General features: G+C 39.0%; 3 protein-coding genes across 9 annotated transcripts in view; 2 read left to right on the forward strand and 1 right to left on the reverse strand.

The window, feature by feature from the left end:
• The window catches only part of WDR26 (WD repeat domain 26), a 30,894-nt gene extending 28,167 nt beyond the window's left edge, over window positions 1–2,727 (forward strand). For all 5 annotated transcript variants that reach the window (XM_035557001.2, XM_035557007.2, XM_050709557.1 and 2 more), the window contains one exon: window positions 127–2,727. In XM_035557001.2, the coding sequence (XP_035412894.1) occupies window positions 127–152 (26 nt within the window). In that variant the 3' untranslated portion in view covers window positions 153–2,727. The remainder of the gene's footprint in view (window positions 1–126) is intronic.
• Window positions 2,728–8,715: 5,988 nt separating this feature from the next.
• CNIH4 (cornichon family AMPA receptor auxiliary protein 4) lies at window positions 8,716–16,348 on the reverse strand. Its single transcript, XM_035557061.2, has 5 exons — window positions 16,186–16,348; window positions 14,901–14,969; window positions 13,748–13,860; window positions 9,490–9,630; window positions 8,716–8,917 (listed from the first exon to the last, which is right to left on the reverse strand). Exons 1-5 carry the CDS (start codon window positions 16,252–16,254, stop codon window positions 8,890–8,892), a joined length of 420 nt encoding a protein of 139 aa, XP_035412954.1. The 5' UTR covers window positions 16,255–16,348; the 3' UTR covers window positions 8,716–8,889.
• NVL (nuclear VCP like) overlaps window positions 16,260–23,257 on the forward strand; it is a 43,378-nt gene continuing 36,380 nt past the window's right edge. The window contains exons 1-9 of one of the 3 annotated variants that reach the window (XM_035556956.2): window positions 16,260–16,436; window positions 17,609–17,682; window positions 18,801–18,853; window positions 18,939–19,038; window positions 19,884–19,941; window positions 20,485–20,751; window positions 22,184–22,310; window positions 22,592–22,668; window positions 22,974–23,108. In XM_035556956.2, the coding sequence (XP_035412849.1) occupies window positions 16,377–16,436; window positions 17,609–17,682; window positions 18,801–18,853; window positions 18,939–19,038; window positions 19,884–19,941; window positions 20,485–20,751; window positions 22,184–22,310; window positions 22,592–22,668; window positions 22,974–23,108 (951 nt within the window). In that variant the 5' untranslated portion in view covers window positions 16,260–16,376. Of the gene's footprint in view, window positions 16,437–16,502; window positions 16,828–17,608; window positions 17,683–18,800; window positions 18,854–18,938; window positions 19,039–19,883; window positions 19,942–20,484; window positions 20,752–22,183; window positions 22,311–22,591; window positions 22,669–22,973; window positions 23,109–23,257 lie in introns of those variants that run through there. The other 2 variants (XM_035556966.2, XM_035556983.2) reach the window with 2 other exon arrangements.

Here is a 23,257-nt window from a genome sequence, read left to right on the forward strand (position 1 = left end):
ATTAAGTAATGCATGTTCACTAAAACTTATGTAAATACACTGTATTAGAGACCTTATAATAGGAATATTAACTACTGATAAAATCTTCAAGGTGTGATTTTTTCTCTTTTTTTTTTTTTTGCTCAGAGGAATGCAGTAGCATGGATAGTTGATGGCGAATTTGGAGCAGACGACTTCAGTTTAACTTAATTAGTCGTATTTTAAATGGCTTGGGATTTGGTGCAAACAAACATGATTGATAGCTGGACAGACATGCTCGTCATGAAAAAGAACCATTTCTGAAGCCCGATTGGGGCCAAACATTTACCACCTTGCTTCATAGTAACCAGTCGAGATGAAGCACGTCGTTAGAACGTTGTTGGACACCGTGTTGAAATTACCCCCCCATCGGTTGTGAAGAACTGTGCTACATTCAGGCTAACCATTGAACTCTATATATTTTTCCCTCCTGCCTTTTTGTCTGGCAGGCTACTGTTCTTGTTGCTCTTCTGTGTAATGAAGTTTAAATGCTTGTTTGGAACACTTTATTTAACAGTTTAGAAGGCTTGATAGAAAGAGTGCTTTAGTCTGAAGAGTATACATTGGATAGGAAAGTATTTCCTTCTCTTGTTTCTCGAATCTCTCCGCCTTACTTAGCTTGAGATCTTTGCAGCTTGGTTCATGGATTCTAGCCTTGCCCGTTGCGCATATAAATTGAGATAAACCAATGAACTATGTCAAAAGCACTCTGAATATCACATTTGACAAAAAGTTTTGTACTTTTCACATAGCTCGTTGCCCTGCAAAGGGGTTAACAGCACAATTTTTTAAAAATAAATTATTTATAGGATTAAAATGACTTCATTTGTATACATTTGGAACTAAAACGATGCAAGAAGTGTTGTAAAATGTGGTATCACTGATGCTCTTCCAGAGTGTCTTGAGACCCGATCAAAAGCAGTGGCTGGAAGGAACTTTATGTAGTCAGTAAAGGTTGTTTTAGAAAGAGAAACTCACTGTCCATATTAACAGATAAATCGTATTATTTAGCGAAAAAAAGAAGTGTTCAGAGTACACCACCAGACTAAGAGTTTAAACAAGACAAGGTCTTCTTTTTAATTACATAAATATATGCAACAATATGGATTAAAGGTAGGCTACACCTCAACAAAAGAATGTTTTGAATACTTTCTTCACAAAGTCAACATTTTGTAAAAGTAATTAACATTCAAATCATAAGTAACACTTGTGTTATGAAGGAAAACTTTATTTGATAAACAAAGATGTATAGATTTTCTTTCTGAAAATATACTTTTAAGTTTGCAAATTTAAATGTCTCTCCTAGACCTTGTTGCAAGCTGGTGCTGTGAACATCTTGACGCATTTAGGAACAGTTCCACTAATATGCCATGTTTAGAAAAGAGAAAGACATCACGTGTGGTTTTTGTCTTCAATAAACAGATGGCCTGGCATCTCAATGCTTCTGCACTACACACAAATTCATTGTGGGATGGCGCTGGAGTCCATTTTCTACCATGGGTGGAAAGGTAGTGTTGGTAGTGCTGTGAAGTAAAGAGGGAGCAGGAAAGGGCGTGTCACCAAGAATGATGTGAATGGAAGTGTGGACTTCATCCTTTAATGAGACGGTAATCTAGTGACCTTATTAGTCATGTGTGGAAGAAGGGTGGGGGAAGGTTTGCCAGAGTTCCTGGGAAGAGCAGTGTAGCTGCTTTGAGTGGGAATGTGGTGTTTAACATAAACAGTCCCTTTTTCTTTCCCAAAGAAACAAAATTTAATGGGTTGGATTTTTTTTTTAGATTCCAGCAATCAGGTGGTGGTGTTTTTCCTTGCCCTGTGTGTCATCTGAAACATGATTGAAGATTCCAATCTTCTTGTTGAAACCAGCCCTGAATCTGACATACTCATTTCTGGTTTAGTACCTCCAAAATGAAGTAGGAACTTAACATTCTTATCTTCAACCTAGTTCATTTTTTCTTAAGGGGAATTGCGCTGATAGCAATTATGGGAGTTATAGCATACTGGGAGTATGTATGTAAACTGAAGACTACAAATCAGTTCCTCCTTCCATTAGCTAGTTTTAGAAGCAGCTGTTTGTTTCTGTTGCTAGTTCGGACAGCGTAAGATTGGTCAGGCTTGTCTGTGGCATCAGTGTTGCAGAGAAGCAGACAACTTTCCTAAGGTTAATTTTTAGTAAAATAAACCTCCAGGTTTTAAATAAATATTGAATACCTAAATTGCAAACAGTATTTTTTATCTTCAAAACATGGTATAATTCTTAAGTGATGCTAGTATGCGAATCTGTGGAAGTTATCCCTGTATTGTCTTACTCTGGAACTCATGTTTTTAAATGAAGCGTTATTTAGGGAGAGCAGGGGGGAGGAGAATAATGCTGGTTTTGGTGTCTCTTAACAAAGATACTGTGTACAGCCGTCTCGCACTATTTGCTTACCTCATACTCACGGGACTTAGTGGGAAATTTAGGCAGGTGTTGAAGGCTGGATCAAGTCTCAAGTTTAGATTTAAAGTCTCACATCCACTTCAACAGGCATTTTTAATATGGCTGGCCATACCTGGCCAAGACTCCTTACCTGGTACAAGCTATGTGGGGGTATGTATGACCTGATGCCTATTTTCTACTGCAATGCATTGTAATTAAAAATTTAAACTTACTACTACCAAAACCTGACCTCCATTCTGGGTTTTCTCTTCTGGACTTGGTATGTACCTCTTAAAAAAAACAAAAACAAAACACATCAGGGATTTAGAAGCAAGTTAAGGAGAAACATATGTTCTTGGTGTATCTGCTTTAATTTAGTTTTGTGGTGAAACTATGCAATATAAGGGAAAGCTCCTTTATCGTATAGATGGCATTCTTTCTAGTGTCTAAATAACACCATATTGCATAGATCTCTGCTTATCACAGATGATGTGTGGAGATTAGAGAAAGTGAGAGTAATCTTTATTTTACCACAGTACCTGGTCCCACAATAAGCTTACGCTATAGGTCTAGTGGTAGTGAGAACCATTCTAAATGTCGATTAAAGAGGAACCAAGACTATTCCTAACATGTCACATATTCACACTGTGAATTGAAAAGTACCAATACTTTTTGTGCACAGACTATAAAATGAGATGGGGGGTGGGGGATGGGGTAATAAGCTTGCTCACTTGCGATGTGTTGATTTCCATGTGCTTAAAAATGTTCATAGGCTGGAGTCTAAGGCTGGAACAACTGCACACCTGCAATAAATTACTGTATTTCTGGTGAACAGACCTATGATTTTAGAGAGGAAAATACTGTAAGTGTGTACTACTCTTTTGTAACTTTGGTAAGCTGTTAGCTTAAAATACGGTAGCTGCAGGTTATTGTTAAAGGCAGATCTTTTTTTTTTCTTTTTAATAAATAAAAATGCTAAAGCATTTTATTATCGGAATGCTCTGTAGCTGTTCAGGTAAGTAATTTTCAAGGCACAATGGAGCACAAAAGGGAAGATAAGCAGTCATGCTAAATTTGTCCTTCTTTGGGTATGGGGGGAGGTAGTAGGGGGCAATTACACCTTTGTTTAAATTCCCTGTTTTTTCTCAAGTTCTCCAACTTTAAAGTTGACTTCTTTTTTATGATTAGAGCAAAGATGCAAGCTAGAAATCTATCCAGATCTTGCCAGTTACTTCAAGTTGGCTTCGAACAGGTAATGTTTAATAAAATTCAGTATGCTCTTGGAGGTTGGGTCTAGTTGTATCTCCTTACACTGATAAGCAATGCTCCCACCCAAAATCAGTTAGCAAGGCTTCCTTAGTACGAAGCAAGGACTCATATAATTAGCTATAGTTTGAAGGGGAGATGTTGTAGACCCATTTGGGGAGGTAGGGAAAGAAGAATGAACATGAAAAGCTGGATTTACTTACAAACTACTGTAACTCAAGGGGGAGGAGGAAAAATGCACTTTCAATAGTTTGTCCATATTGTTAGCTACAAAATACACCTGTATTTGCTAAATGGTTTTCATTGTTGTTGGCTTTGTTTTATTTTTGAGACAATTAAGAGGAACATCCATCCCATAAACGGCTAACCCTCCTTTTTACTTCACCCTGTCTTTTCCACATTGGCTCGAGACCATTTTCAGCTGCCGTACATTGATTTTGAAAACTGCTACTTTTAACGATATTTAGAAAACAAAAAGATTAACTCTGACACTTTTTTAAACAGGGTGGACTTAATTGAAGTGTGCAGTGTTTGAACTACTGCTGCAGTAGCTGCCTCTAGTTGTTGAAATAAACTGTAGACAAGTTTTCTGTTTATCAATCCGGATTCAATATCTGGATTCAATAAAAAGTTTGTGAGAGTGTTCCTCCCATCTGGTATGAATGTGTGTGTGCATGTGTTACATAAACAGGCATAGAACCAAATGTTCTAGGTACTTGTCATGTTTTATTGCATACTTTAAGTCGTGTGTATGTGAAGTGTCCTTTGACCTGAAGGTTTTGGTTAATATCAGTATATTTTTATAAATTTGAAATTCATTGTGCCCCATCTTTTTCTTAAACATTTTTCATTGTTAGGGTATATGTGGTAGATATGAATCTTAACATTTTTAGGCACAGATGGAAAAAGCTATTGGCTCCTTGAAAAAATATGGGACAAAATGGATCCTCAAAGCATGTATGTACTTACAAACCAAGCTGTAGAGATCAAGAAAAGAACTTTATTGTTGATCTCAAGATTTCTAAGTTGTCAAGATTTATATGGAGTTGTGGTGGAACTAGTTTAACACTTAGAGCTTTTGGTATGTAATGACTATTTGCTATGGACTGATATTAAATGTTTCAAAGGATTGCGTTCTTAAAACTTTCTGGATTTTTGTTACTCTCCTTGGATTATATTAAGTAGTTAAAATTTCTTTGCTATATTACATTAAAAACATAAGAACTTTGGGTCTCGTATTTATTTTCACTTGTTTTACTAATTATTTACAGAACACCGTTTTAACTTTTTTATTTTATAAATGTGTAGTATTTTAAACATATCTTTACAAATTGTTCAATTGGAACTACATTAACTTCTGATTTATTAGGATTTTTAAAAAAAAAAATACACTTTTTCCATGTTGGTGCACAGCACTTAACAGAAATGTTTGTATTCCCTTTCTTTCAATTCAATAAACAGAATAAATAACTGGAATGAATAGTTCTTAGTTTCCTAAACTTCACTTATGTGACTATCACTGGGATGTTCATTTCTTGATCACTAATTATAGAATTCTTCCATGTTTGTAGCATTTTATTTCCTTGAGATGAAAAATTATTTGTGGCAGTTCAGCTGAAGATGAGCTCCCTCCTGTTGTGTGCAGGCTTTCTGGTTTTTGATGCCTGGCTCTAATCTACCCAACACTTCTGTTTTGACTGTACATTTATGCCATTTAGCACACTACTTGCCTGTGTCCCATTCTGTGCTTATCTGCATTGTTGAACGTCTGCTCCTTTGAGTCTCAGTGAGAACCTTGATTCTTTAATGCTGGAGCTTGCTTAGGTATCTTATGCAGGTTGTTAACTGTAACTCAGTTATACCTACAAAATACTCTCCCATAATTAACAAGGTGCTTTTAAAGTACTTCCATTTCTTGCTCAGATGTTTCTCGCCAACTACCAGTAACTAGGAATCAGGGACCTCTTTCATCTGAAGTTGACCTAAGCAGCTCTTGTAGCTCTTGCAGCTAATTCTCAGCTGTTGCTTTTTTTGTTCCATCTAACCTTGTCTCTCCTCCTTGTGCAGTAGAATGGAATCTCATCTTTGTCCTGCATTTTGCATATACTGGTGTTGTAGGCATTTTTATTAGCTAATGTTCTGCTAAATGAAAGCTGTGCCTAAATTTGCTTTCAGGTAGGTTTTCCAAACTCAGACCTTTTGGTGAAATGCATTCAGTTCTTTTCAGCTTCTACATTTGTTTAGAAAAAGGTCTTTATGGCCTCCAGTAGCACCTTTCTATCAACTTTTATTCCCTCCAAGTTATGCAGTGTTTTCATAACTGTGTCTTAAATGCAGCTGCAAACAAGATGGTCATGCCATATCCCTTTCCACATACCTGTTCTTGCTCTTTCCCTCGGGTACTAGTATTTGTAGAAGGGTTGTTAGATTGCAGACCCAATTCAGCCAAAAATTATCCATATAGCAGATAAAGGAAACTTGTTTTTTTGGCTTGAGAAAGGTGAGAAGGTAAGTACATTCACTAATAAAACTAGCTAAATAATCAACAGTCCACAACTGTATTGATTGATTAGCACATTTTCCCCTATCTTAATTAATCCTCCTCTCCCAACTGCAGTACTACAACAGCTATCCAATCACTGTAAGGAGTTGAAGTACTGACACTGTAGCAAGCTAACTAGGCTCTAGCCTGTGAGTGTGGAAAAGAGCTTAACAAGCTTGCTCAGAAGTTAGAATCTCAATAGTTCAAGGTTTTTTTAGCAATTACATTTTTCCTGTTGTTGACTCTGAGCTCTGTGAAGGTCACTGTTAAGGCAGAAAATGACTTATAGAGCAAAGCAGGCTCAAAAATTAGTAGTGTAATGACTCAGCAGAATTGTGGTCTCTAGAATCTGCATCTAAGGTTTTTACAGCAATTGGAAAAAAGTGTTAGAGACGAATGAACAGAGAATTTAAAAAAAAAAACACGATGGAAAACTTGTATTCATCTAAAAGTATAGTTTGCTTAATGTTTGACAGCATACATAGACATAATTCTTGTTCTGTTGCGGTTAGCAATTCATTCTTGAGGAGGGAAGCAGGGAAGAATCCACAATAACATCCCTTAAGGTCAGGCATCTGAATTAAGATGCATGCTACCCTTTTTTTCCCCCCAGATATTGTTCTTTTCCTTCACCTTTCCATGTCCCACTCCCATCTCTGAAGAAACATTTCATGAAGTAGAGGGGGATAGGAGTTTTTCAGAGTGAGAGAGAGATCTTTTACTGGTTCCACAGGGGAAGGCGTCTGCCCTAGCTAATGTCATTATTGTGATTGTCTTCAATGATTTCTAACTACTGTATCTTAGAAATATTTTAATTACTAATAAAGTTCTTATCTCAGAATCCATCTTTAGAATAAGATTAAAAAAACCTGCTAGTTTTAAGTGAGGGGACTGCAGGTTACTTGTCATGGTTCTCAGTGTGGAACTTACATTTCATTAATGAAGTTTATGTATCTTGAAGTTTATGTATCTACTGCTGGCACTACAGCAAGGACTTAACCAGCTTACTGACTTTGCCCTTCTAATAGATAAAACAGTGTAGGTATGTGGTGTTTTTTTTCCCTCACAGGAATATACAAGAGGCTATAAGTCAATTAAGTTAAATTGTCTTCACCTACAAATAAGATATTTGCCTACCATGTAAGCTGCTACAAAAGTCGGTGACTTTTCTCTTTTGAAGTTTTATTTGTTCTCTCCTTTTTACAGACCTACGTCCTATCTGGAGTAAAGGCAATGTTTGCTGTAGTTTTGTTTTGCAGTAGTGTCAGGTAGTCACTTGCATGTAGCTGTTTTCTAATGAGCATGCTTTTCAGTAGTTTTTGGTCTTTACAACAGCTGAACATGGACTCCATCTATCATAAATTTAAGACCAAACTTATCCTAGAACAAATAGTGAGTGCAAGATAACTACAGAAATCAAGCTTCAGTGCTGTCTTTTTACCACCTGCTCACAAAAGCAAGCTGTTGCACACAGATACCACGTTAAGACCAATACAATATGCGAACTATAGCCCTACAGTAAAGCATGACAAGTTCTTAAAATCTGAGTTTTTCCTTCTTAGGACTTCAATTAAAGATTTGGATTTTTAAGTATTTCACTTGATACATTTGTTTAAAAAAAAATATCTGTTTTTATGCTCATGTAAAAAGAAGTTGGATAGCGAGGGTACTAACTCAGGTTTGTGTACTTAACAGTGATGTAAGAGCTGCACAAAAAACTTAAATGTCTTGGTGCCTCTGAAGCAGAATCACATCAGAAATGTGGGGATATCTGGGTTATGGTTTAACAGATCACCTCTCTTGATTCACCTCACTGGATATGATTAAAGCAGGTTCATGGAGTAGTGACTACAGATAGTCTTTTGTTCCATTACTGACTCCAACCCTGATGCACTATTTACTCTACAGGGAGGTCTATGATATATTTAAATGACAAAACAGGAGTTGAAGGGGAAAAAAAAAACAAGTATTACTTGCTTTACAAGTGTTACATTTATCTGCAGCAACATGTTTTTCCACTCTTACAAGTGTCACAGTGACCTTAATTCTGCCATACACCAGACTTTATACAGGTTGGGGTGTGGGGGAGAGAGAATGGAAAATGAGAAAAAGCACAACTTTTATTCCATTGCTTTTTAGCTGAGAACAAAACAACACAAAGATGCAAGCTGTGCTAGTGTTCTGCTTTGAAATCAATGTTCCAAGGACAGCTTCAAACCAGGCTAATTGGACAGCTTGACTGCCAGAGGCATATCCTGACACTTTCGGTAAGAAATAGGAATTAGAACTGCTCTTAAATTTGTTCTAGAACTAGTACTATTGTCAGCCTAAGCTGCTGAAATGAGTTTCCCTCTCATCTTTTCATTCCCGTAAGATCAGTTCTCTAAGAAAGGATTTCACTTTACAAAAGCAGCAGCTACAGCCATTTGAGTTTTAAGAAGGAACAAAAACAACTGCTACACAAATCCAATGTCTTTTGAAAATATTTTATGTTAAAAATACAGAAAAATATTTCTTGTTCAAAAAGGAAAAATATACTGCATGACGACACTGGTCTAGGTATATTCAGAAGGTGTCTGTGGCTCCACAACCAGTCACTGGAGTGATGACCCAATTTGGCAGCTAATGGTTCTTTCTCAACTTCTCAATCATTTATCAAAGCCAGAATCATACTGTGACAAAAAAGAAAACATGAGACCCAGCGTATTACTGAAGCATATGCAAGTAGGAACAGCTATCACTTTTAGTAAATTGCACTTGATTCTGAAATAGAAAGTCAAGGCAACTGTGCTACTTGTGTTACTTATGAAGACAAGGACTGCAGAAGTAATATTGCAGTAGAAGAACAATAGTTCTTCTACCTTGTAGTAAGTGCCCCCATCACAGAACTCATTAGGTTGTAACTTAACCAGACCACTTTTATTTCACAAATTCTGTTTTAGAAAATAACTTTGTCCTCAAGATTAGCCCCTGCCTAAATAGGCTGCTTACTCTAGGTGCTAAAATCATGTAACTTTATATTTTTTTATAGTAGTTTTGAGATTAAGTAGTAGTCTGAGTTTTCAAACAATGTTTGATCAGAAAGCATAAAAGCATATAATAAGCATGCAGTTAGCTGTCAAAATATATTACTGAAGGTTAGCAGAAGAAAAGAATTATGAATACCAGCACGAGCAGAATAGGGGAAATAAAAATAGCTGGCAGACAATTCCTTTGTTCCTTGGGAGCAATTTTTGAAACTAACCTGTACAGGTACATGAAGAAACAGAGCAGGTGAAAGCCTAGTTTAATCATGGCTTCCTTCATGTGCGATTTCAGTTGTCCTCGGTTATGGATCTCTGTGGGATCAAATACCCCCATGTTTCCGCTTGGCACCATAATGAACCTGAAAGTTTAAGGAAAAAAACAACACAAGTATAATCATCAAAACATTAAGAAGTGTCAGGAGGAGGGGAGAAGAAGAATTTGCACAGAAGTGACTTTCATCTATAGTGTTGTTTTCCAGTTAAATGTGAGCTTTTTTAAATTCTATTTCAGTCTCAGGACATATCAGTACATACCTCTGCCACTACAATCCACAATGACAATCCAGAGGTCAAGCAGTATTAAAACTGTTAGCCCAGCTTCCCAGGTATAAATGGGAGAATTACCAGTTAAAAGCCAATTCCAGATCATTTTAATTGCTGTTTGTGATTACTCAGTGTTGGGAAGAAAACCTCTACCCACACTGGAAAGATGTTTTAAATGAAAGAGATTGGAAAAAAAACCTTAAGAATTAGTGTTTTCATTACGAAAATTTATATAGATAATCACAAACTCCACTGGTCAAAAGGAGATAGGATAAGACAAAGGATCTGTGTATTATTTCCATTTTTAGCAAAACTATCCTGTGTTATCACAGCAAATACACAGCTTTCCTACGGCTGACAGGTTGAAAGACTGGGCAGAACTTGAGTACTTGTTGTCTAAACCCACATAAGAACAGAAGCTGAGTAAAACAAAGTGAAATGTAAGCAAAAGGAAGAATAAATCCAGCACAGTAAATGTTTGTGTCTTGTGAAAATTCAAGCAACAGCATGGTCATTTTCATCATAAGCATTTCTCAAGAGAAGAAATGCAAGCACTTGAAGCTGTCACTCCAGCTGAGCCCAGTCTAGAACAGTATTATTAGTATTATTTCACTTAAATCTCACAGTTTCCCCCTTCCTGGAAAAACGCTCTTTTTCTACACAGTAATTTAACTCCTAGTCGTAGACCTGGAGCAAGAGCAAGGTCTCTGAACAGAACAGATTTTCTTTATATACTTGAACAATGTCACCAAGCAAAAGAAAAAGCACCCCCCCCATCTTGCAACATTCACTGCAGTAATATGAGGGGAAGAGAGGTTCTATAGCAGCAGAAATAAATACATAAATAAATCCACAGTATTTTTCTTATTTTCACGAGAACACTAAAAAGTACTGACACGTATTTAACTAATAATAAAGACAATTATGTCCCATTAAGAATAGCTCATGAAATAATTACAGTTTCAAGGTCTCTTCTAAATTTGAAGCTTTAAGTGATGGATCTATTGTTAGAATTATAACACCAATTTCCATTTTAATGGAAATGTAATACATTTTATAGGAATAAAATGAAGTATACAAGTTTCCTGTATCAATTGACCCTAGAAATAAGATATATAGTGCAGTTTTCTTACACCTCTAGGATATGAGTACCATAAAGATAGTATTTATTCAATTTGTGTTTTAAGAGCAGTGACGCTTAAATGACACAAATTAATTAAAGCTTCCAGAACTGAGGAGTTATTTTTCCCAAGAGGCCCACAATCTAGTATAGTTTATGTTACACATCCAAGGAACTGTAGTCATGGACATGATACTAGATGCTGACAAACACAAGTCAGCGGGATGGCACCCACTACATCAGGTTGAGCAGGGCATTGTCCAACCTGGCCTTGAACACCTCCAGGGATGAGGCGTCCACAACCTCTATGGGCAACCTGTTCCAGTGCCTCACCACCCTCTGAGTGAAGAATTTCCTCCTAACATCTAGATCTCCCCTCTTTTAGTTTAAAACCATTCCCCCTTGTCCTATCACTATCTGCCCATGTAAAAAGTCACTCTCCGTCTTTTTTATAAGCCTCTTCTAAGTATTGAAAGGCTGCAATGAGGTCCCCCCAGAGCTGCCTCCTCTTCAGGCTGAACACCCCCAGCTCTCAGTCTTTCTTCATAGGAGAGGTGCTCCAGCCCTCTGATCATCTTCGTGGCCCTCCTCTGGACCCACCCTCACAGCCCCACATCCTTCTTGTGCTGGGTGCCCCAGACCTGGATGCAGCACTCCAGGTGGGGCCTCTCAAGGGCAGAGCAGAGGGGGACAATCACCTCCCTCATCCTGCTGCCCACTCCTCTGTTGATGCAGCCCAGGACGCAGTTCGCCTTCTAGGATGCAAGCTTGCACTTCTGGCTCATGCCAAGCTTTTTGTCCACCAGAACCCCGAAGTCCTTCTCTGCAGGGCTGCTCTCAATGAGTTCTTCGCCCAGCCTGTACTCATGTCTGGGATGGCCGTGACCCAGGTGCAGCACCTTGCGCTTAGACCTGTTGCAGAAATTCACTCCAGAAATTATTTCTTGAAATACTGTGACATATGAAGACAATTCAAACACACCCACCTGATGCTGGAAGTTTGCAGCTCTCAGTAACAGGTTTGCACAGTCTGTTCCCACTTGATTGTAATTTAGTCATTGACACTTCCTCTCTTCACTTTATTCAAACTACTTTACAATCCACCATTTTTCTGACTACCATACCCTTCGTCCATTAAATGACTGGGTCAAATATAAGTTCTATCCCACATCATCAGATTCCCTTAATAATACTAAACATACTTGCTTTTGCCAACTTCTAGCTCCTTCACCATGAATGGGATACTCCAGGCTACCAACATGGGTGAAGGTCCCTGATCCTCAGAAATGAGGCAGGATTAACAGTACAGTCTTAACATTTTGACTTCTTGTGGCAGAACAGGCAAAGTATTATACTGTCATATTCATTTATTATATGCATTGCACATCTAAATTTGAGGAAACATCAGGATTTTAGGGTATTCCAAATGACAAATACAAAATGAGAGCTGTCAGTTCAAAACATTCAAAGCTTACTGCCTGAAGCATGGAAACAGAAATCAATAGCTTTTAAAATTCCTTCTGACCAGACTGAGAAGAGAAAGCAAGTGGCTACTTTAAATATTAACGGAATGTTAAATTATGTTGCTTTAACACATTAGAAGGAAGCAAAGGGAAAACTCAGGTAAGAAATCCTCAAAATTTCAAAGAAAATATATTCTCTCTCTCCCCCCCCCACTCCTCCCTTCAATGTCTGTGTAGAAACGGTCTAACCAAAAAAGAAATAGCAAATACTAATACTACGCTCACCAGCTACCAAAGGGAACATCACTCATTTTGTGCAACTGTGTTGCACAAACACACATTTGTGCATACAGGTGACCAAACAAAACTATCCCCACCTCTGCATCTAGGCAATCTGCAGCCATTAACTGTAAAAGTTACACTGTCTCATGTTTCTCCAACTGAGAAACATTTGAAGGCTTTACTAGAAGTTTTGTAGAAAACAAAAGACGTAAGTACGTAGTTATTTTGCTGAAGAACAATCAGAATATCAGGAAAGGAGTCTTCTCTTTCATGAGCTATGAAACCTCTTGTATTTAAAAAACAACTAATCCCTGCAAATAGTTAGTGTTAACAAGGTACAGAGAAAAAAGAATTGTAGCTAACTTTTTATGCCTTATGTGATATCAAACGTTTCACAATTACACAAAATAAAACGCACAAGTTTGAACCAACAGTTCCAGTGTTACCTCATGCAAACCTCTAGTGGAAAGCAAACCATTTCAAAGTGGTGGACAGCCCAGGGTGAAAAGACCAGTAACACTGGCAGGTATCATAACATGAAAAGTCTGGAAACCTTTCCAAAAATAAACAGGCAAGATGGTGGACCCAAAGGGCGTCCAAGCACGCAAGGGGGAGAAACAGGACTGCACACAAAGGAGGGTGTTTTGGATAACACCACAGTCTGATGGCTTTACAACCATCACTCAGAGGCTGGTCTAAATGCTTTTGTGCTGGTAACGCTATCAGGCACGTAGGCACAGAATGAAAAACATTAGCGACTATGTCTGCAGTGCTACCTCAAAATCCCAACTAACATGCCATTATTTCCTACAAACTCAGGAATGACTCACAAATCAAGATTCCTGGGCATTAGAGAGAACGCAAGGAAAGGCCAAAAGCTTTATATCATTTACTCCGCTGGGTTTATTCTAACTTTAATTGCAAGGAGAGGAGAGCTTTGTTAACTAGAAGACTTAGGAACTGAAGAACACAACTGAAACATCTCAGTATGACATATTACCTTCATACTACACTTAAAGCTAAACTAGCAACAGGGAATGAAAAGCACACAAAACCCTTCACACTTACCTATATATATTCCATGTTGCTATTGGCAAATTAAGGAGAAAGATGAACCAGTGCAATGAAATAAGCATTAATACAGTTACAACAGCATGGCCAATCACCTCTGGGATGACCCACTGTAAAAAGGGAAGAAAAAAAAAAAAAGGTTATATGGATAAATATAAATTTCTTTCTAAAAAAAAAAAATCTATATGGAGTTATCATCTGATTCTAATCACATCAAACTGACAAAGCTCACAGATGCATGTGATTTCATCACAGTGCAGGGAAATTAATACCCTCAGACAGACTGCACATGAGTAAGCCAGAAATCATGCCCTAAGGTATTAAAACAGAGGTACTGTGTTTAACACAGCAATTTCCAGAAAGAAACACAACATTGTTTAAACACAGTTATATTACACATGCACTTAAGAGAGCGAGTTAAGAAAGAATACAGTGCACATTTGAAGTCACTGCAGAGAACATTTAACGTAGGAATGAAAGAAGCACATAAGTCTGCACAGACACAGAACATATGAACACCCTCAGACTTGATATGGATAAGAAAACTGATTAATATTAAAATTGACATTGGTAAACCGGGTCAGCCCAAGAGGACATTTTTGGCTTGAGAGCATCCTGTAGTGTTCTCTCTTACATTAAGAAAGAAAAGACCTTTAAATCAAAGTGAACACCCACGTGGGTAGGTCACACGGATTTAAGAACAGCTTCAAGCAGATTTGATTAAAATGGAACTTTTCCTTATCACAGCAAAACATGTTCAGGATGTTAAGAATTATATACAAGTATCAGGGAAAGTAGCTAGAAAGAGCTGAGTTCAGCCACGAGTAGACATCACTACTTAATGGCACACATACAAAAAGGAAAACTTGAGAGCTCTGGGAGGAGTTAAGTTTCAGTCCCACAAATTCAGAGAAGCAGCCCATCTCAGAGCACCAAGCAGAACAGATCAGCAGAACAGCCTTTTGTGGCTAATTTTCTGGAAGACAGGAGCCCAGAAAAGACAAGTGGACTGAGATAAAAGATAAATGCTTTGAATAAGTATTGCCAATCCAAGCTCTTCAGATATACATTAAACTCCTGTTATTTGTGATGCCGAGATGACGGATTGTTTTTTTTTAAACCCCGTTAAATGCAAAGAACAATCATTTACTTTATTGAGCTTTGAGCAGCAAGATCTCGCGTTAATGTAGTCACATTCCAAATCTGATAGCGTAATTATCTGAAGTTCATGATAAGGAAAAAATTGTATAGGAAGTCAAAATACTCTAAGCTTTATTTTCATCCAGTATGTTGGGGTGAGCACTCTGCTGTCAGCGCAGGCTGTCTTGTTCAACAAATCTGCCAAAGGCATATTTCAGTTAGCCACTACTCAGTCCTACTTTAGGTGGAAAGACAGGCCATATTTGATTATCAGGCTAAATGATTTTATGGCACTTTTTCCAGCAGCAACTGTTGCACAAGAGCTAAAGTTCAGTTCAACACTAAAAACAGACCAGGAAGGCAAACTCAGTATTTTCGGTATCACGATCATTACTACCATGCTTGGAGCAAAACCTTAAAAGGAAGAAGTTAATGCACTTTTTAAACTCTCACAATAAAGCTGGCTATTGCAGCTTCAAGAACCAGATCTCCTTATTTCACATTTAGAGTAGCATTGGGTAATTTCCCATTTTGCTACGAAACAAGAGGCCAATGTTGTTATCACATGAACTTTCAGCACCTGAAATACAAAAGTTTCTGACAGTCCTACCAAAAAATGCTTAACATGCAACACGTGCACATTGTCACGTTATAGCCTGTAAAGCTTGTGTTCCTTTTCTTCAAGGAAAGCATGCGATTTTTCTTCCGTTCTTAAAAAGTAGACGAAGGCTTTCAATTCTAACAAATAACCTATCCGTCTAAGATGAAATTCTTTCAGGTGCTTCTGTGCTTCTTTCTGTTAGGACAACCAGATAAATTCCGAAACAGCGCCAGGATTGGAGCATGAGAGCAGATTCCCTTTTAATCCGGAACAAATAAATAGATGCATCAGCGCTGTCATGTTCCAACAACACCCGCCAGCTAAGACCGCAGACGCTTTTGTAGGAATAACGCAGAAACCCTGCTTCGGCAACTCAGCGTGCCCTTGCCACGATCCCCCACCTCAACCAGCAAGTTACCCACCATAATCAGAGAGCACGGCAGCAATTTTTAGGCCCGTGCGGGCATGAAACGTGCTTCCTCCCCCTCCCATCAGAGCCGGGTACCCACCACCACTCCCACCCAGGCACAACCCATTCCCCCCCGCGCCGGGCTGCGGCCGCCCGGCCGAACGGGCCCTGGCAGCCCCCATAGCGCCCCCGCCGCCGGGCCCGGGCCCGTGCCCGGCCCGGCCCGGCTCGGCCCGGCCCGCTCCAGCCGCAGCCCCCCCCCCCCGTGCCGCACGGCGAGGATACGAAGTAGACGGCGAGGAAGATGAGCGCGCAGCAGTCGATGAGCGAGAAGATGAAGACCACCGACTCCATCGCGGCCCGGCCGCCGCCCGCCCCGCCCCGCCCCGCCGGTGTCACCGCGCAGCACGCCGGGACGTCGAGGCCCCGCGGCCGTCTTCCCGCACGGGGCGGCTGGGACGGGGCCGGCGGCGGCGATGCGGGTCCGGGTGCGGCCGCGGGGGGCGGACCCGAGGCTGAAGCAGCGCGTGAAGCAGGTGCGGGGCGCCGGGGGGCGGCGGGGGACGGGCTCGCACCTCCCTCCCTCCCTCCTTCTTTCCTTCCTCTCCCGGTGCTGGAGCGGGAAGCAGCCGGCCCTAACATCCGGGCTCGGCGGCGTGAGGAGGCCGCCTCGGTGCGGTTCTCGCTTTCTGCCCCCCTCCCGCTGCCGAGCGTGAGGCGGCTCGCCCAGGGGAGACACGCGCGGGGCGTGCGCGGCAAGATGGCAGCGCTGGCCCTCAGAAACGCGTGAGGCAGCTGCCGCTCTGCTCCAGGCCGAACAGCCCCGGCTCTCTCAGCCTGTCCTCACAGGAGAGGTGCTCCAGCCCTCTGATCGTCCTCATGGCCCTCCTCGGGACCTGTTCCAACAGGTCCACAGCCTGCTTGGGGGTGGGCATCTGCATTCCTTACCCACCAAATGGCCCACCCTTCAAATCCCTCTCTCTCCAGGCTGTCACACGGGACCATGTCGAAGGCCTCACAGATGTGCAGGTGGATGACATCAGTCGGTCTTCCCTTGTCAGCTGATGCAGTCACTCCATCACAGAAGGAAATTGATTCTCCTTGGCCTTTTTTTTTTTTTTTTGACCAATGCACCTGTAGAAACCATTCTTGTTATTCTTTGCACCCCTTGCCAAGCTCAGTTCCTGTGCCTTGGCTTTCCTGATCCCATCCCTGCACATCTGGACAGCATCCCTGTACTCTTCCCAGGCCACATGTCCGTGCTTCCACTGCCTGTGCATTTTCTTCTCTCCTGTGCCTCATTTTGCCCAGCAGGTCCTTGCTCATCCATCCCACTTTCCTGCCTTCCCTGCTCTCTTTCTTACACAGGGGAAAGAGAACTCTTGTGCTCTAAGAAGAGTTGCCAGCTCTGTTAACTTCTTTGTTCCTAAGGACAGAGTTTCAGGGGATCTCTCATCCACTAGGTCTTTAAACAGGTGGAAGTTCACTCTTCAGAAGTTCAGGGTTCTGACTTGACTCTGCCAAGCCCACATTCCTCAAGTTCACAAACTCAAACAGGATGTTGAGTCTGAAACTGGCATACTTGAATTTTATCGTTGAATATGCGTATGTTTTATATTAAGAATTTGAAACAGGCATATTTGATCTAGCTATTCTGATGAAGGTATTGACAAAGATTTTATTTGCTTCTTAAAATTTTTCATTTTAGTACCTTGCAAGTAGTAGATGTGGCCAGTATGTTGACATTGGGATTCTAGCATCTGATTTGCAGAAAACGTACAGGTGAGCAAAGATTTGTATCCTTATATTCTACATTCAGAATATGGAATGTATTATTTTGTTATTTTGTATTTGCATAGTGTCAAGATTTTAATTTTGTTACCTTCTTTACTGGCTGTTGAGGTTAACTGAAGCAATAAGATCATTTCCACTCCAATGTTTTCCTCTGCTGATATATCTAGTAATTTATCTTTTAAGATCGCATCAGTACTGCGAGATCTAGTTGCTAGTTGTTGTTGTTGTTAAACAGCTACAGATACATTACAGCATTTTGGTCCTTATACAAGTGATGAGTTTAAAATATGAGAGAAAATAACACTTGGATGCAGGCAAATGGGGTGGATAACAGGATTCAGTAAGACACTAAATCTTGCTCAGTTGCTTAGGAGGACAGTCTACCTCACCTAATTATTTGAAGGCTTTCTTTGTGGGTAGAAAGGTTGTGTTTCAGCAAATCATTGATGGATGTGAGGGTAAAGGAACGGAGAGAAGTATATTCATTAATGTTTTCTCAATCTATTTTTTTGTGCATTGTTAGAGGAAAGGTCCCAAACTCTTGCTGTGGATTTTTATGGGTCTCAGGGTTATGTTTTGTTTTTCCTCTGTCATCTGTTGCATAAAAGCAAACAAAATGTTTTCTCGCTAACTGAAAGTGAAAGGTTGATGATGTTTGTTTGCAGGTAAGGGTGCTCATTGAATCAGATTTTCTCATATTGGTTTGTTATTCTTTATTGCAGTTGTTCCTTACTGGACTGTACTTTCTAAACCATACTCTTGTGTCCATATGTTCTTGTTTGAATTAAAATAAGAAAATCAGTGTTGTTGTGCAGTAGAATCCATTTGTACGTTGCTGCTTCTCCATAACTGCAGAGAGGACCTTAATAACGTTTAGTAAACATCCCTTTAGAGATTAGTAAATTTTAGTGTTTTTTCATCCCAGCTATAGAGGTGTTGTAGGGTTAAGAAAAAACAATCATGTTTTCAAGTTGGTTCTTTATAAGAACTTACGTAAAAGCTTGAGTATCAACTTATGATGTATTTTTTTCACTGTGAATAACAATATGTTGGGAGAAAAGCACTTGGTGTAACCTGCTACTTTGTGTTTTGTTTTTTTTTTCCAGTGCCGAATATGGACGAAGAAAAAGAAATGCTTTTAGAATACAAGTTGAAAAAGGTAGTTCTGTTAGTACTGTGTCCAAGATGCCAAATTCTTTGATTATATTTTAGCAGTTCTTTTAACGTTTGAACTTTTTCTTCAGTGTTTGGAATAATCAGTAATGAAAAAGAACATGAAGATTTAACAATTTTAGAAGCTGAACACGTGGCAAAAAAAGCAAGACGTGGAGAAGAGAAAAATGAGTAAGAATTTCTACCATTAGCTGACTTCAGTAATGCCATTAATGTTTAACATTTCTTTAAATCTTTCTGTCTTCATATTATTAAGTTTTGGTAGTTTTAAGTTTACAGGCATATCCTTGATTTTCCATACACTTGTCTTCCTCAGGAGTTACCTGTAGTTAATTGAAACATTCTTTTTTTTCAATTAAGACAAGCAGATATTAAAGAGTATATCGTAATTCCTCTGCTGCGGTGAATGCACAGCCCTGAGTTAGTGGATATCCTTTTGGTTTCCATGATGGTTTTCCATATAAGGTCACAGTCCTGCAAATGGTTCAGTTCCTTTGTTTTGTTCTTAGTCTTTCTTGGGTGTGATGCATATTACCAAAATGTGATGAATAAGACTACAGGACAGGCTATCCAGAGAAAGTCACCACTAGGTATGAGGTTGGAATTAAGATTTCTTAACTCCTAAAGCTATGTGCAGTCTCATGGACCATTCTGGTTTCTCACCTGTGATAGATATCAAGAATCTCATGGGAAATTAAGACATTGTAATCAGAAGGATTTAGTGTAGCTCAGCAGTGAAACAACACAATCAAGTTGGTCCAACATCACTTTTTTCAGGACTGTCTTTTAGCCAGGTTGTCAAGTTGATCCAACTCATTGCAGCCTTGGAAAGAATTTTAAAACTCTTCATAGCAATAAGTTTAGAGCATGCCAGTTGGGAGTTTGTTTCCAGTTTTATGCCGCATTGCATAGATGTGAGGAACCACGTTGTGGAAATTGCATCTGTTCTGTTTTGTGTGTGTTTCGCTTGCAGTTTTGTGATACATTAATAGTGTTTGTCTCCCTTCCATGTAAAGGACTGCAGGAAGTACCACAGATATCTCTGATGATGATGATGATTATCCAGAAGATCTAGTAAGCTCTATTTTATTATGATTGCTTGTATTTGTGTAACACGTGATTACGTTTTGTAAAATTGCAGTGCACTTGAAAAGTTTAAACTTGGAGATGCAGGTAAATTACAGACAGAGTTGGCCGTTCCAACTGAGAATCTGTAGTAAATCTGAAAGGTGGATATTTCTGGCATAAAAGGAAGAACCTGTGGTGGGGAATCGCTCTCGAGGAAAGAATGCTGGGTACCCAAAAGACTTGGCTAGCAATTGAATGAAGTGATTGAAGGAACTGACACATCTGACTATTACTAAAATGATAACTGTCAGTTAACAGGGGTTGTTTTAGGGTAAATCATAAAGGCTGTTGCCTATTGAACCAGCAGATATAGTTTTGTCTGCAGTTATTTGATATGCAGAAGAGTGGGATGGAAGATAAGTGATTACTTTTTCCAGTGAGGTTGTATTTTCATAACTGATGTTCATGAAATATTTTTCATTGGTATCTTTATACAAATAACCCAAGTTATAACTTGTATACTTTCTTTTAAAATGCATGAATTTGCAGTCTACAAATCATATGAACAATTCCCTGCTGACGTTATACAAGAAAGGAAATCCTGATTCTGTTCCAGCCACTCCAAAAAATGAACCAGTGGAAACCTCTTCTCCTGTGCAAACAGCACCTCAGAGAAGCACCCTTTCATCAGGATCCTGTGCTGAAACTCGGATCTCTGAAGGTGGCTGGTTCATTGATAAAACTCCATGTGGAAAAGACTTTTTCATTGACCTTTCTGAGGATGGAGAAGGAGATGAGAAGAAATTGACTTCTGAGGTATTGTGTTTTTCAAACACAACGTGTTTTAGGTAGCAAGTATGAATATCATTTCCTATGTAATTTAACAGGCTTTTGAAGGCTGATATTATGACCAAAAAGACTGTCTGTTCTTTCTGGATGTTTAAAGTATATCATTTTTATTACAGATATGCATGCTATATTAAATACAGCAAAAATGTTAAATAGAAAAAAAAAAGATTGGCCTAAGCCCAGTAGAGTACTAACTTTTAGCTTGATTTCTGAAGATGACAAGGCTTAGCCCGTTGTTCTGCCCTATCAGAAGCGATTTTTGAACCTTCTGGTGAATTTCAAGCATGTTTGTCTGAAAGTTAAGAAGTCTTTCTTGTACATTTTCTTGGGAAAATGTAGTGCTCAGTAGCAGGGCAACCCCGGAGTAGTGCCCCTACTGAGAGAAAGGTAAGAGGAACTTAGGTGTTATTTATTGTTTGCCAGTGACCAGCCTAACTAGTCAACAAACACGTAGCTTGTTGTTGCCATAGCATGTAGTCTCCCTTAGTGGTTAAGTCTCAGTGAACCTGGGGAAAGCTGAATTTTTTTGGGGTGGATAGGGGCTAGGGAAATTGAAAGGCTTGGAAATTGCATTGGTTTATAAGCTATTTAAAAATAAGTGCTATCCCCCCATCCAGATGTATGCCCACTTTTTTTTTTGGAGGGGGGAGGGGGGTGTGAATGTGTTTAGCTATTGAAAACTTTAAACTTATTTATGGGAAATAATGCTTATGTTGTTTGGCTGACCAGACTTTTTGCGAGGATGCTTTATTTATAGTTTAGTTTAGTTTAGTTTTTAAGTGAAAGAAGCACTACATTTACAGATACCTTTCTGATTATGCAAAATGTTTACTGAATAGGCAGATTTAACAAATTATCCCTTTATCCTTTATTGCATCCTCTTATACAGAGAATGGAATAAAAGTGAGATCTTCAAACTAGAATATCATCAGTACTATATTCTAAATAAATAAAAAAAAGTGTCATTGGACATCCTTTTTCTTCTGTCCTGTATTAGCCCTTTTGTTACACGCAGCTAATTTATGTCAGCACTGCATAAAGTATTCTTACAGCACTGTTGACTTACTGGTAGTAACAATTGTTTCCAGTGGAGTAAATATGTTGATGCAATTTTACTCATCCACAGAGTGGTATGCAAATGACTTGTGTCTAATTTTGATTGGTGTGGGGTTTTTTTTGTTTTAATTTGGTTACAGATATGTACTCTTAGCAAAAAAGTGGCTGGTATTTACAAAAAAAAAAGGGGAGGGGCTGGAATCCAGAAGGCAAAATCTAAATAAATCTGCATAAAATATATGTTAAGCATTGTAGATGCTTTGGTGTTTTCTTCTGTAAAGTATTTGCAAGAATTCACTGACTCTGAAGGTTTTGTCTATACAATTCTGTTTTTATACACTAGAAGTCAACAGAATTTTCTGTCTTGGAGAGTGAAAAAAAGAAGACAAAGGGTAAGAGAGCAAAAAGAAAAAAAGAAGAAGTTCCAGATGTAGATGGAGAAATTAATTCCATCCTACTTAAAGGGAAAGGTAAGAAGTTATCTTTGGCATGCCTCTCTAAAGACAGAGATAGTGTGTGACCACGGAATCAATTACTAGAGTACTTCTGTTATTCTGAGGTGCAAAGAGTGTTTAAGAAATTTAATCTTTTTATTGCTCTAAAAAATATTCCACTCCTGTGTCTGCTACCAAAAATAATACTGCTCTGTGTATTTAGCTAATTGTTTAGGTTGAATTCTTTCTTGTTTGGTATTGGCAACTACCATTATGCTATGTCTAAATTTACATAACTTATTTTTCCTCCTTAACAGTTACAAGTAAGGGACCAGAGCTTTACCACCCTTCAGTGAAGTTTGAGGATGTAGGAGGCAATGATGAAACTTTGCAGGTTAGTTAGCATGTAGATTGTGGAACAAAATACACTCTGAATAAAATGCCATGTGAAAAATGACGAAGGGGAAATCTAGCAGAATTCACTTGTGGCACTGAGAATAGTTACTGATACCAATAGCAACAAAGGTTGTTATTTTGTTGTTTGTTTGTTTGTTTTCCCTTTGATTAATCTTTCTGAAAGCAGTCACTGAAATTGTATTAATAAATAGAACCTCTTTTTGTTTTGGCTTGCCTATACTATTAACAATTTATAATACTAATTTTTGTCATTTAAATGGAGGTCTGTGTTGTCCTTAACAGGAAATATGCAAGATGCTGATCCATGTTCATCATCCCGAAGTCTATAACCACTTAGGTGTGGTTCCACCTCGGGGTTTTCTTCTACATGGACCACCAGGATGTGGAAAGACACTACTTGCACAGGCTATTGCTGGGGTGAGTTAGCTCCAGATTTAGTTTCTTAATTGTATTTAGACAGAAAAGAAATAATCCTCCTTCATTTTTTTCCTCTTTATCTCTTTTTTTCTGCTTCCTATTTTAGACTAAACTATGTTCATTTTTACTTCCTTTCGTTTAAATTCTAT

Source organism: Cygnus atratus, chromosome 3 (genome assembly GCF_013377495.2).
Source record: "Cygnus atratus isolate AKBS03 ecotype Queensland, Australia chromosome 3, CAtr_DNAZoo_HiC_assembly, whole genome shotgun sequence".
NCBI classification, from domain to species: domain Eukaryota; kingdom Metazoa; phylum Chordata; class Aves; order Anseriformes; family Anatidae; genus Cygnus; species Cygnus atratus.